The sequence below is a fragment of the Musa acuminata genome, chromosome BXJ1-9 (assembly GCF_036884655.1).
Source record: "Musa acuminata AAA Group cultivar baxijiao chromosome BXJ1-9, Cavendish_Baxijiao_AAA, whole genome shotgun sequence".
Taxonomy (NCBI): domain Eukaryota; kingdom Viridiplantae; phylum Streptophyta; class Magnoliopsida; order Zingiberales; family Musaceae; genus Musa; species Musa acuminata.
In genome coordinates this window covers 46,550,717-46,564,547 of record NC_088335.1, presented here as the reverse complement: position 1 = coordinate 46,564,547, position 13,831 = coordinate 46,550,717, and the positions used below count along the sequence as shown (strand labels likewise).

Sequence of the window (13,831 nt, the reverse complement as noted above, 5' to 3'; positions counted from 1 at the left end):
GATAATTGAGAGCCAAGAGGTGTGTTGTAATTGGAGTAAAAGATTAAAGATTCAGCAAAGATAAGGAGATGCAACATCCACAAAACTTTCGACGAAGATATCAAAAAATAAGTGGAGAATGTCATGGATAAAGTTATAAATAGGGAGTTTGATGTAATGCTCGTGCTTGTCCCTGTCTTTTAATTTTATTCAATCTTTACATAACATATAAAAGGCTTATAGTAGGCTTAGCAGCTCTATTTTAGTTAGTTTTTGTAGTTATTTTAGGTTTGTAAACATAGGTTGTGTGCAATCATCGCGTAAAGGCAAAACTGTCAAGAAATAAACCATCTAAACAATCATTTTAGGGATTTTTTTTTTTTTTGCTCCACAGAATGGTATGGAGTGTTAACCAACATAGCACCTATGAGCTACTCGGGTGACACATAGTTAGATGAGCCTTTGGGGTAGTATCTAGGGCTAGTTCATTACATTGTTCCGTAGTAGTGTCATGAGTACTTATGGAGGCTTATAGCCACGACGAACTACCTTGGACCCTTTGTCACGCAACAATTTGAAACTTGTAAATTTTATATTTATAATTTACATTGCTTATCAATTGTTTGCTGAAATAAATATTTATAGGATCCCGAGTTAGACGCTTCTTATAACTCATATTCTCTTTTGTAGGTCCTTAAGAGATCATAAGAAATTTTAAAAGACTATCTTTTACAAACGAACATGCAAGGGTGTCACATGACTTAGACAAAATCAACTCAGTCCATGACAGAGATGATTAGGAATAGTTAGGGGCATAACAAGGCAAAGATGAGATGAGATGGCAACACCATGAGGAGAAAGTGATTGAGCCTCATGACAAAGTGGAGGTGGTGGGTGGTTGCGACGGGTGAAGGAAGCCACTAGAGGGTGGCGAGATGGAGGAGGTGGCTAGCAATGGAATAAGAGATGAGAGAATAAAACAAAAGGGAAGGTTCTAAGTGAAAAAAGTGAAAACTTAAAAAAAATTAAAAATCAATTTATATCATATTTATTGATTAAAAATTATTGAAAAATTTGTCTAAAAAATAAAATCTTCAACAATAACAAATTTTAGAATCAAATTAAAAAAATAATGCCTAACTTTTCAAAAAAAAATTGATTAGATTTATAACCGTGGCTTCTAAAATTAATCATGGCTTCCAATCATACCAAATGATTATTATCATATCTATTATTTTAGAAGCCAATAAAAAAAAATCATCCAATCATACGGCATGATGGTTATGTTCATGGGATACTTTGATTAGTTGCTGAGGTGTTCTAAGTGCTAATAATTAATTTAGAAGCCAATAACTATTTTCATGACATGATCTTGATTTTTTTCATGAAAAAAATGTTTTTTTATTGATGGCACGGTTATGAAAGAAATGTGATATATGAAGGAGGGGACCCTTTTTGGAGAAAAATGGGAAGAAAAAAAAAGGGGTGTTATTTTGGAAGCGATCACATGATGAGTTCATCAGAAATAATAGAAGCGTCACTTTTCTTCCAAAAGCAGGAGTCGGGGATGCTGCTGCTGCTGTTGCATGGCCCAACCACGGTCACAATCAACAACAAGACGCCTCATCAATGCAAATAATACTCACCCACCCACCAAACCCCCACGCACCACCACCAAACGCGGCGGCCACTGTTGTTGTACTACCTCCACACCTTCCTCCTCCTGCATCATCCATTGCCTGCAACGCCTTACCAGCCACCACCACCGCCTCCCGTCATATCATGTCACGGCTCCGAGTTCCGGCCCCGCCCCGCGGGACCGCCACCTATCCATGTCCTCCTCGTGTCGCTCACCTGTCGCCAAATCTAAGGCCGCGCGAGCAGGCCCCGGCGCGGTGTAAAACTGGGAACGGGTGGGACGAGTTGTGTTAACCCCCCCGCCTCAAACGAGCCTGGTGGGCGTCGTCACCTGTTATAACGTCTCAGCGGCTCCGTCAAGGAGTTGAGGGCGTCGGTGACGGCGGAGAGGAACGGGCGGCCGCGTGCAGCGTGCCGTTCGCCGACGGCACACGAACCATCACGAGCGGGACAGTTGTGGGGACGCATCGGATACCGTGCCCAGGTGGGGCCCTGCCTCCGCCGCTGCCTCTTAAACTTTAGTAGCTCCATGCGCCGGCGCATCGCGAGGCGCCGCCGCCCACCGCCGTGGGCCCCATTCCCCTCTCCCGCCTCCGCCGTCGCGTGTCCCCATCCTTACAGTTGCGCCTTCAGCAGAGAAGACGCAGCAAAAGTTCGCTGCACGCCCGTTTGCGCATTGCCGTCTGAGTAGTTCCCGTGTGCTTGGTTAAAAGACCGGGCCCGAAGTGGGGCACACGAAGTTTCCGATTCATAAGAAAGGTTAATCTTCGGGTTATCGAATGAATGTTTTAAGAGCAGGCTAAATTACTCTACATACCCTTTTGTATATAGCAGCCAGACCGGGTAGATGAGTGGGTAGTTCACCGGGAGTGACAAAAAGCACGGCTTTCCAGTTGGCGGATGGGGCTTCCCGTTGATGTGTCGACGCGTGTCCTTCCTGCGGGCGCCTGCAATCCAGACTGTCCGTTCTCCGCCACTGCGTAACCGTCCATCACTCCGGTAAACGTGACACTCGGTGCTCCGATCCCGTCACCGGCAAAAAGACTGCAAAGCCCTCACTCAGAAACAGAAGTCGTGGCTGCCCTCATGGGCAAATGCGTATTTCTACACAGAATCTGGAGGCAGATACGAACATAAGATTCCGTAACCCCAAGGCTTTAACTGCAGGTGAGTGGCGAATAAAAAATTAATCGGGAGTTAATTTTTTGAAACGGAGAGTCCCTTCCAGTCCCAACTGCTATATAACCGCTCTCTCTGACGCCCTTCGTCCCTCTCATCCCCGTATCTCGCTCTCCTCCCCATTCCACGCCCATCTACCTAATCCCTCGAATATCTCACCTTTCTCGCTTCGCTGATCCACCTTCGTCAATGGGTTCCTCCCAGGCGGTGGACTCTGCTTTCTACCTATTCCTTCTCCCGAATGCGTCGGCTCTGCCTTCGATTGCCGCCGTTATCGTCGTCGCCATCTCTGTCCTCTGGCTCTACCCCGGCGGCATCGCGTGGGCCCTCTCCAGAGCCGGCCGATCTATCCCCGGACCCCCGGGCATGGTCCTCGCCCTCTCCGGCTCCGCTGCGCACCGGGTCCTCGCCAGGCTCGCCGAGTCGCTCAAAGCCTCCGACTTGATGGCCTTCTCCTTCGGCTTCACACGCTTCGTCGTGTCAAGCCACCCCGACACAGCCCGGGAGATCCTCAACAGCTCGGCCTTCGCCGATCGCCCTGTCAAGGAATCAGCCTACGAGCTCCTCTTCCACCGGGCAATGGGCTTCGCGCCTTTCGGCGAGTACTGGCGCAATCTCAGGAGGATCTCCGCCACCTATCTGTTCAGTCCGACGAGGATCGCCGCCTTCGGGGAGCACAGGACGGCCATCGGTCAGCAAATGATCCAAGACGTAATGGCAAGCATGGAGACGAATGGGGTTGTGGGGATGAAGAAAGTTGTGCACTTTGGATCTCTGAACAACGTGATGATAAGCGTTTTTGGCAAAAGATTCGATTTTGGTAACGCCCAAGGCATGGAGTTGGAGAGGCTGGTCACGGAAGGGTATGAGCTACTTGGTGCGTTCAACTGGAGCGACCACTTCCCTCTATTGAGGTGGGTGGATCCTCAAGATATCAGGAAGAGGTGCAGGAGATTGGTGGCCAGTGTCAACGTGTTTGTGGGCAGCATCATTGAGGAGCACAGGCGAAGGAGTTCTGGTGGAGATTTAACGAACGAGGTCGGCGACTTTGTAGATGTGTTGCTAGATTTGGAGAAGGAAGAGAGGCTTTCTGATTCCGATATGGTTGCTGTTCTGTGGGTGAGCACCTTTTCCATAGTTTTCCTTGTTGTTTCCAATACTAATGTCACGTTTCATTCTTCCTTGTTCTACTTTTTGATGTTGCAGTGTGTTTTTTGGACTGTAGCTGTTTTTTATGCTTGACATGGCTGTTGTTACTCCACTAGTACTCTGCTCAAGTTTTACCGTGTACAATTTCTTTCTTTCAGAATTGTTAGTGCTAATATTCGCTCTTTATCTTCTCCTCAGGAAATGATCTTTAGAGGAACGGACACTGTTGCCATACTTCTGGAATGGATCATGGCCAGGATGGTGCTGCACCAGGAGATACAGTCGACAGCACAATCAGAGATCGATGCTGTCGTCGGATCCTCGCGCCTTGTCGCGGATGCCGACATCGCCAACCTGCCTTACCTTCGTTCCATCGTAAAAGAGTCGCTTCGGATGCACCCACCCGGCCCCCTTCTCTCCTGGGCTCGCCTCGCCGTCCATGACGTTCATGTCGGTCCAAGCTTCGTGCCCGCAGGGACCACGGCCATGGTGAACATGTGGGCGATAACTCACGACGGGCGTATCTGGGCGGACCCTGACGACTTCAAACCCGAGCGCTTCATGGAGGAGAACGTGAGCGTTCTGGGTTCTGACCTGAGGCTGGCGCCCTTCGGTTCAGGGAGGAGGGTGTGCCCTGGTAAAGCACTGGCGTTGGCCACTGTTCACCTCTGGTTGGCTCAGCTGCTGCAGTGCTTCAAATGGGTCCCTGCGGAGACTGGCGTGGACTTGGCCGAGTCCTTAAAGATGTCCCTCGAGATGCAGACTCCTTTAGTCTGTAGGGCCTTCCCCAGACGCTGAAGAAGCTTCAAGCTCTCGGCTTGCATTTCTAAGTAGTTATGATTGATGTCAGCTCGGTGCTTGGGTGTTCTTATCTCCTGGTTTTTGTACCTTCGTAGGTTTCAGTCCTCTATGTGACGTGCATATTTTAGGCTCCTGTCTCCCATCGAGTTCCAGTTTTGTTTTTCTGTTCAGCATTCAGTCATGCACAGAGCTTCGATGTTTATGTGGAAATGGAGTTTCTCCTCGAGCGTGTTTTGTTCTCGTTCTCAGTATCTTTCAGTTCATTGACAATTAGATGATATTAGGGTAAGCGTTGCTACTAATCCAACAAACTGATGAAGTAACTTGTCACGTTTCAATCCATGTATGAGAACACAAACTTTCAACTTGCTTACCTACTTTGAGCTACAATTACGGCTCTGTCGAACTTTGCGACTTGCAACTTATGAATGGCATGTAGGACTCATGAGGTCTTATGAAGCGAGTGAATGTGCCTTTCAGTGCCAATAAAATGATTGTTTTCTGCCTGTTTGTGTTTGAGCTTCCACGGAGCAAGAAAGGCAATTTCACTCTTTGGTTTTAGCAGTGGCAGAAAGTTTTGCTGTTCTTCGCAGTGGAAAGTTTGTTGAATATTTGCCATATCTCAGTATTCTTTTTCTTTAGCACAGTTATGGAAAGCAAATCTTTCATGTATTATTGGGTTCTATAGATTACTCCCAAATCTATTGTTTTTGGCAGTAAATATGTCTGTCTTTCTGTGAATCAAACTTTACTTACCCCATTGTCAAAGAACAACCATAAGGTCATATCAAGGCTCACCATGCAAATGTAAAGATACACTTTTACCTTATTTGCACTTGTGATGTACACTGGACTAAGAATGCACTACTATGATTCCAAGATGACACTCAGCTCTACCACAGAATATTGCATCATTTAATTCCTTCCCGAGGATATCTACACCATGGATTTGTATTTCCTAACTATTCTGCAGGTCTAAAGAAATGAAAGCAGCTTTCCATCTTTCCTTGGCTTTAATTGCCCTTGAACAAGAAGAAGAGATAAGGATAGCTAAAGCCTTTGATTTCCCTTACCTTCCATGGACCTTTTGAACAAAAAGAAGAGATAAGAGTTCTTCCGAATAAGAAGAAGAGATAAAGACAATCGAAGCCTTCGATCTATCTTCTCTTGATCTAACTTTTGAACAAGAAGAAGAGATAAGGGCAATTAAATAGGGATGAGATGAGGAGTGCTTTACCCTTATTATCTTATAATCATACGGATAATAGAAAATATCCTACTAATTCACACCTCTAAAGGGTATCAATTTTAATGAACTTTTCATAATGCATATTAAATCTTTTAATTAGATTTGAAATGAATTCAAATAAAAAAATAGATATCTAGATTAGGTTTAGATTCAGAATAAAATTCATGAATATCCATTATTTTTTTGATACATGCATCTACCCCACCTATTTATAAAAATTAAAATATAACTATGTATTATGTCATAAAATATAAAATATATGAATAATATTATAAAAAATAAATAAGGAGAAAGTAATAAAAGGATTATATTTTTTTCTAAATGGTTGTAAATGATTCAGAGATCTTTTCTTCTCTCCAAAATACTTCTCACATTTCCTTCTTACTTTTTTCTTCGACTACTCAAATCGAAAGTGAAAGAAGTGCTATCATCCCACGCTCGTGCATGCAAGAAGTCCTTTTCGATCGTATCTTAGAGCATCTTCTTGAAATCATCACGCCAATGGAGGAAAGTGGTCGCTCCAGTCGAACACGCCAAGTAGCTCATACCCTTCCGTGACCGGCCTTTCCAACTCCATGCCTTCGACCTTCCCAAAATCGAATCTTGTGCCAAAATCGCTCATCATCACGTTGTTCAGAGACTCATAGTGCAGAACTTTCTTTATCCCCACAATCCCGTCCGTCTCTGTGCTTGCCACTACGTCTTGGATCATTTGCTCACCGATGGCCTTCCTATGCTTCTCGTCGGACTGAACAGATAGGTGGCGGTGATCCTCCTGAGATTGCGCCAGTACTCGCCGAAAGGCGCGAAGTCCATTGCCCGGTGGAAGAGGAGCTCGTAGGGACAGGGCGATCGGCGAAGGCCGAGCTGTTGAGGATCGCCCGGGCCGTGTCGGGGTGGCTTGACAAGACGAAGCGCGTGAAGCCGAGGGAGAAGGCCATCAAGTCGGAGGCTTTGAGCGACTCGGCGAGCCTGGCGAGGACACGGTGCGCGGCGGATCCGGAGAGGGGGAGGACCATGCCCCGGGGGTCCGGGGATAGATCGGTCGGCTCTGCAGAGCGCCCACGCGAGGCCGCCGGGGTAGAGCCAGAGGACAGAGATGGCGAAGACGATAACGGCCGCAATCGAAGGCAGAGCCGACGCATTCGGGAGAAGGAAGAGGTGGAAAGCAGAGTCCATCGTCTGGGAGGAAGGTGAGATATTCGAGGGATTAGGTAGATGGGCGTGGAATGAGGAGGAGAGAGAGATACGGGGATGCGAGGGTAGTAGAGCGTCAGAGCGAGCGGTTATATAGCAGTTGGAACTCCCCGTTTCAAAAAATAAACCCCGATTAATTTTATATTCGCCACTCACCTGCGGTTAAAGCCTTCGGGTTACGGAAAGTTACGTTGGTATCTGCCTCCGGATTCTGTGTAGAAATACGCATTTGCCCATGAGTCAGCAGCTACGACTTCCGCTTCGAAGCGAGGGCTTTACAGTCTTTTTATCGGTGGCGGGATCGGAGCACCGAGTGCCACGTTTACCGGGGAGATGGACGATTACACAGTGGCGGAGAACGGACGTTCTGGATTGCAGGCGCCCGCAGGAAGGACACGCGTCGACACATCAACGGGAAACCCGGTCCGCCAACTGGACAGCCGTGCTTTTTGTCACTCCCGGGATCCACCCACATATTAACCTTTCTTATGAATCGGAAACTACGGGTGCCCCACTTCGGTCCCAGCCTTTTAACCAATCACACAGGAACTACTCAGACGGCAATGCCGAAACGGGTGTGCAGCGAACTTTTGCTGCGTCTTCTCCGCTGAAGGCGTAACTGTAGGAGAGTCAACTCGTTCGACCATTCTGACCACTACGGCAACAGTTTCCGTAAAAGCAACCCCTGACCGTACATCTAAAATCCGACGCCCAGCATGCTGCCACCTCAGCATGTTAGAGGTGCATGCCCGTATAAATTGGCTAACTGGGCTCCGTGTCAACGACTTCTGACGCACTAAACTCCCTTGATAACATAAGACTTGATAGGGTCAATGCTCTTAAAATACGAAATTAATTTTCTTTCTAGAGCCCCAACTAAATAGGCGAAATTGATGCATGTATTAAAAAAAGTTCACTCATTTTAATTATCATTTAATAATGGATATGCATGAATTTTATACGAAATCTAATTTAGATTTCTATTTTTCTTATCTGAATTCATTTCAAATCTAATTAAAGGGTTCAACACGCACTGTAAAAAGCCTATTAAAACCGACAGCCGTTCCCATAAAATCCGATAATAAAATGATAACAATTTTAGTTAATCTAAATAACAATAATTAACTTCCGATAACAACTTGGATATATTTATTTCTCTAAACTCGTTTCATGACTTAGTTTATTCCTTTAATAAGAATTCACCAATACAGACTTGTTAGAGAACTGAGCACTCCAAATGTAGAGTTTAGAGACATGGACATGACACATCACTAGCAATCCTACCATATACTTGCTTTGCTGGCTTTACTCTATTCGTCAGCGCTGGAGAAGAAGCGATTGAGAGCCGGAAACACTTCGGGGGGGCGATGGCTGAGGAACCTGCGCAGGCTGTGTTGGCTATACTTCTCACCTTCCTCTGCGTTCTCGAGCACCGCTGTGGTGCGATTCGTCTTGTTGATCCTGCAAGGCAAAGAAAGAACTCTCGTTGCTTAGCTAACAGGTACTATCGGATAAAATCTGATCGATCACACTGCAAAGGATTAGAGAGAAGTGCGTCGACTTACCTGACATCAGGGTTCATGAGCATATTCCGCGTGAGCTGGAACACGCACATACTCGTCACGAAGGTCATCGCCGCCATGAGCGGGAAAACCTGTCGAGATCACAAAGAGCTTCCGCCGTAAGACGATGATCCATGGCGTGGAGGGGAAGAAGGGAAGGAAAAAGAAGACTCACGTACCTCTGGCCTCACCCAACGACCCATCGGAAGATGATCGACTCGCTGAAGCTTTTCTTGCGATGGAATGGCACGTAAAGGACTGCGTGTGAAGGGATGGCTATATAGAGAGGATGAAGAGATAAATGAATTGACAGGGTGTTTACAAGCAGGTTGGGGAGGTTTCTGTGGGCTTCATGCCAGTGTTTGAATTCGGAGGCAGTCAAAACCAGCAGCTCCGCCTGCTGTTTCAGCCCATTTAACCAATTACGACGGGGTTGTGTCCACCACCATCTGGTTGAGCCCGGCTTCTATGTTGCCGCTCGACAAGTTGGACCGAGTCTTCCACGAGGAAGACGACTAGGAAAACATGTCAAGTAAATTGGCCTACTTGTCAACATTTAATACGGGAAAGAAGTGTGACATGGCACGTGAATACGTAATAAATTCGGGGGCTTCAATGTCAAGCCAAACAAAATATTGCAACGGTATGAGGATTTGGGAAGACAGATTAGTTGTGAATGCGTCAATAAGAATTTGGGATTTGTTAGTTGACAGAGAAATGATTCAATACACGATTTAAGGCACTCCAATCCTTCATGGGGATATGATACATATTGATGTCCATGGAAACACCCATCATTACTTGAAAGATGCATGTCATGACTTTATTCCAAAATTATTTTTGTCAATACCTATATTGCCAGATAAAAGGGAATATATTAATCTTAATAGTAAAAATATATTAAGATCTGATCATAAGAATATTGTTGTGAAATGTTTTATTTTTATAATTATATCAAAGAAATTTGATGATAAAAAATTGAAGTATAAATGCAGCAACGATCCATTCCAAATCATTCTAATCTATAAATTAATTTGGCCGGGCGACAACGGTCGACGACGACCCCCACAGCAACCTGCTGTAGCTATTCCGATGCAGGTCGCCTTCCGCTGTTGCCTCGACCTCGGCGTCGCCGCCGTCAAAGCCAACAAACCGCCTCTCGTGGTACCACTCTCCGCCACCAGTTCAGTATCATCGTTCCTTTCCCCTCCTGGGCGAAATATGAGCTTGGTGAATGTATTTTGTGATTGATTCTGCTCGTTTAGGCTTCCTTTGGTTCCGTTTCTATTGGTAATTTTTATTCATTTGGACCGCATTGAATTTTTGTCTTAATTGAGAATTATGGGAATGGGTTCATAAGTTCGTCAGATCTCTTTTATATTTAGAAGTGTTTTTTGAAACTCACATGTTCCGACAGTATAAAACCATACGGATGCGAATCATTATCAGCTTAAACACCAGCTCTGGACAAAGCTGACACAAATCGAAACACAAACTTCCACTCAAGTAAACACATCGAAAACCAAGCTTCTTGGATCTCTCTTTCACCATCATAATCCACAAGATCGGATGGGATGATCTCGTCGGCATTACGATCTTATTTACGTCTTTCGTCGCTTGCACTACTCTTCAGCGGCCGAAAGAAAGTACGGGAATTGGAACCAAAGTACAGACGAGAGGTCGATTAAAGATTACATAATGGTGCATGGATCTGGCGGCGGCCCCTCCTCGTAGACAAACTTGTAGCCATGGAAACATGGATTCGGCGGTGGGCTTGGCTTGGAGCAGCAGTGCTCCGATGGGCAAGCCCTGGGAGGGCAATACGACGGGCAGGGGTTGGGCAGTGGAACACAGACCGGCCCTCGAACGCAGCACATCCAACCACAGGAGCAGCACCGGCGGCAGCCATGGGTTTGCTCAAAGCAAGGGCAGGGCTTGTAGCAGCAGGACGGCCATGGCTTGCCGCAGCAAACAAGTTTCGTTTCCTTCGGCGGGCTAGGCTTGGGCTCCGGAGCGCAGAATGGCGCGACAAAGCAGCACATCCAACCACAGGAGCAGCACCGGCGACAGCCTTTGCTTGGCTCGAAACAAGGGCATGGCCGGAAGCAGCAGTCTGGCCACGGCTTGAAGCAGCAGATAATCTTGACAGGCTCTTTGGGTTCCTTTATGGGTTTCGGCGGGGGCGGCGGTGGGTCATCCGGCTTGATCTTGATACTTGTCACCACTTTGCACAGCTTGCAAAGCAGCTTCTTCTTAAGACACTCGGGATTGAAGGGGCCGGAGATGGTGACCTTGTTATCCTTCTCGTTGTAATTGATGGACTTGATTCTCTCTCGAACTCAACGTAGAAAATTCCATGACAAAGGACATCGCAGCAACATCAGTAACCTCTCAGTCCATATACACCAACTAATACAACAGCACGCACAAGGGGTTGCTGCTTGCTTACCTTGGAGCTTGCAAAGAACCTTTTGGATCTTTTTGTAACAACATGAGCATCCGATATCTGCTTCTATGATCAAGGTGGAGACCTGACAGTAAATGCAAGCGAACACAAACCATAAGACGATCTCACAACTCCGAAGGCCGAGAAATATGAAGATCTCACAGCAAACTATAGAAACTAAAGAATAATATGATGTACGAAACTCAACTCGCACAAACACATTAGAAGGAAAAGAAGAAGCTGAATGGAGTGGTCAGGAATTTGATCACCTTCTCTGTCATTGCTTCGATGCTCTTCGAGTTCTGAGACTTGAGAAAGAGAGCTCGGGGAAGGAAGGTTGTGGCTTGGCTTCCTCTAACAAGCGTGCAGTACAAGTATACATAGTTTGCAAGATAGTATAAAAGGGTGGTTGGATTATTGACATGAGTCTGACATCAACAACTCCACGAGAGTAGAACTGCAGAGCCAAAATAATTTTCAAAGATCTACAATCAAGAATATAATATTTCATCATATAAGATCAATTCTAAAACACTTCAGTTATCATAGCTCAAGCATAATTACATTATATATGCTTTTATATAAACATAAAAAAAAATTATATATTTTTATTTTCTCTCTTTGGAAACATCCTCTCTAGCCAGCTTAGAGAAAATACAAAAGCACCCAAATTATTATTCATGTATTTCTCTCCCTTACTAAAGCCTAGAGATCTATAAAACTAAAGCTCGCCTCCCACACAAAACTTTTTACGGAGTAGATGATGAAGGTCTACATGTGGACAACTGTGTAGTGCTTGGGAATCTTGGAGTATATATATGCATGCAGGAAGTACGTAGCGTGGCATGGCGAATCTTGAGTTTTGTTAATGACCGCTTAAAGACGAATGTGATTGAACATGTTCTCAAACTTGCTGTCATGGTAGCTCAAAAACCATTAGAAATTGTGTCACCAACGTGGTTTGATACAGATCGGTGCTGCTCTCCATAGTTATCGTTTATTTCATATTATCGATTTACAAATCATTGGTGTAATATTTAAAAATTAATAATAATAAAACTGATTTATAAGGGTCTGATCGATTCATTATTATCTAACTCAATTTAAATATTTTGATTAGTGATTTAAGTTAAATAAAACTGATAGATTTGATTCGAATATAAAAGAGCTACTCATGAATGGACTGATATTCACCTCACTTGATAAAATCTAAAATTTATTTTAAAAAATAAATAAAATGATAGTTATAATCAAGAGTGCCAATTGATAAATCGAATTGGCTAAGGTTCATTCATGACGGTATTTGGTTGTTGACGTGTGTCTTCAATAGGTTATCAATTATTAAGTCTCTGTATAAAATATTACAAATATATATGAAAAATAAATATAATCTATAGTAGATGTAAGATAATATCAATATAAAATAATAAAACATTATAACATTAATAAACAATGTAAATATAAAAAAAAAAGATACATGGAATCAAATGTTAAGATGTATTATAATCATAAATTGAAATATATATATATATATATGTAATATGAGTATATAAAAATCTATAACGTGGACAATAGTAAGTGTTCATTACCTCAAAATTTTCAATATAAATTGGGTTAAAAAAACATTTTGACAAAGACCTGAAATAAAAAAAGATTCAATCGTTTTCTCAACACACATTGAAGGAAACGTAATTATAAATGCTAGAAATAATTAAGAACATCGATGTGATATGGTTTGTCATGTCCTGCCATTACCGATAGACTTGTCGCATGTGTCGTAAGGGTTTTGTCAATCTGAAGGTCAATCTTTATCCTCGTCCATGTTAACTTCACTTGGCCTATGTATGGTTTGACAACGCACTAAGCTTAACATGATTGGGTTAGTAAATTTTAGTATATAAATGGAATTCAACAATATGGATCAGCTTTGTCGACTATTCCTTTGAACCCTGGTTTTCGCTACCGAGCAGCTCTCATCTTATGATGACTCCTACAGTAACGCGTACATGATTACGGAAGAGGAGATGACTTCGATAGAGACAGCTCATCTGCTCGTTATCTTTATCTTATCTTGTTTAAGTTTAATTAAATTCCAATTAAACCACGTTCTTGATCTTATCATCTTGTCGATAGAGACAGCTCACCGGCACCACCTTCCTCGTCCTCCTGCTGCTACGCCAGTCTTTCTCCGGGTCCGTTCAAGCTTCCTCTCATAGGTAACTTGTGTCATACCATCGGTCTGTCTGTTATCGTATCATTCATATTAAAACGGAATAATTTTTTTTCTCTTTATATATCAAAATGTAAATATCAATTAGAACAATATAAACAGTAGAACAATGAATCAATGAAACCAAATTTTTAACGTGAAAAATATCAACTTGGTATCAAAATACAAATATCAACCAAAATAACATAAACAGTAGAACAATAAATCAATAGATCAAATTTTTAACATGAAAATTTTAATATGAAAAAAATCACAGGTCCGTAGTCTACCTCAAACTTTCACTATCAATAATAATAATAACAAGTTTACAATAAATCTTTTCTAAAATAATAAGAGGATAATAAATATCAAAAACATATATCTTGATACAAGAATAACATATCATTATCAAAATCTCGTCA

The 13,831-nt window shown here is 43.7% G+C and overlaps 2 protein-coding genes and 1 long non-coding RNA gene across 3 annotated transcripts; 1 reads left to right on the top strand and 2 right to left on the bottom strand.

The window, feature by feature from the left end:
• The first annotated feature begins 2,927 nt into the window (after window positions 1–2,927).
• Window positions 2,928–4,930, top strand: LOC103999134 (cytochrome P450 78A5-like). Its single transcript, XM_009420792.3, has 2 exons — window positions 2,928–3,915; window positions 4,144–4,930. Exons 1-2 carry the CDS (start codon window positions 2,986–2,988, stop codon window positions 4,741–4,743), a joined length of 1,530 nt encoding a protein of 509 aa, XP_009419067.2. The 5' UTR covers window positions 2,928–2,985; the 3' UTR covers window positions 4,744–4,930.
• Window positions 4,931–8,318: 3,388 nt separating this feature from the next.
• Window positions 8,319–9,066, bottom strand: LOC135594406 (uncharacterized). The gene is made up of 3 exons (XM_065084783.1): window positions 8,934–9,066; window positions 8,758–8,846; window positions 8,319–8,653 (listed from the first exon to the last, which is right to left on the bottom strand). Exons 1-3 carry the CDS (start codon window positions 8,955–8,957, stop codon window positions 8,503–8,505), a joined length of 264 nt encoding a protein of 87 aa, XP_064940855.1. The 5' UTR covers window positions 8,958–9,066; the 3' UTR covers window positions 8,319–8,502.
• A 1,162-nt stretch (window positions 9,067–10,228) lies between these two features.
• On the bottom strand, window positions 10,229–11,617 carry LOC135594405 (uncharacterized). Its single transcript, XR_010480089.1, has 3 exons — window positions 11,470–11,617; window positions 11,204–11,285; window positions 10,229–11,092 (listed from the first exon to the last, which is right to left on the bottom strand). It is a non-coding gene; the product is annotated as an uncharacterized LOC135594405 (long non-coding RNA).
• Between the last annotated feature and the right edge of the window lie 2,214 nt (window positions 11,618–13,831).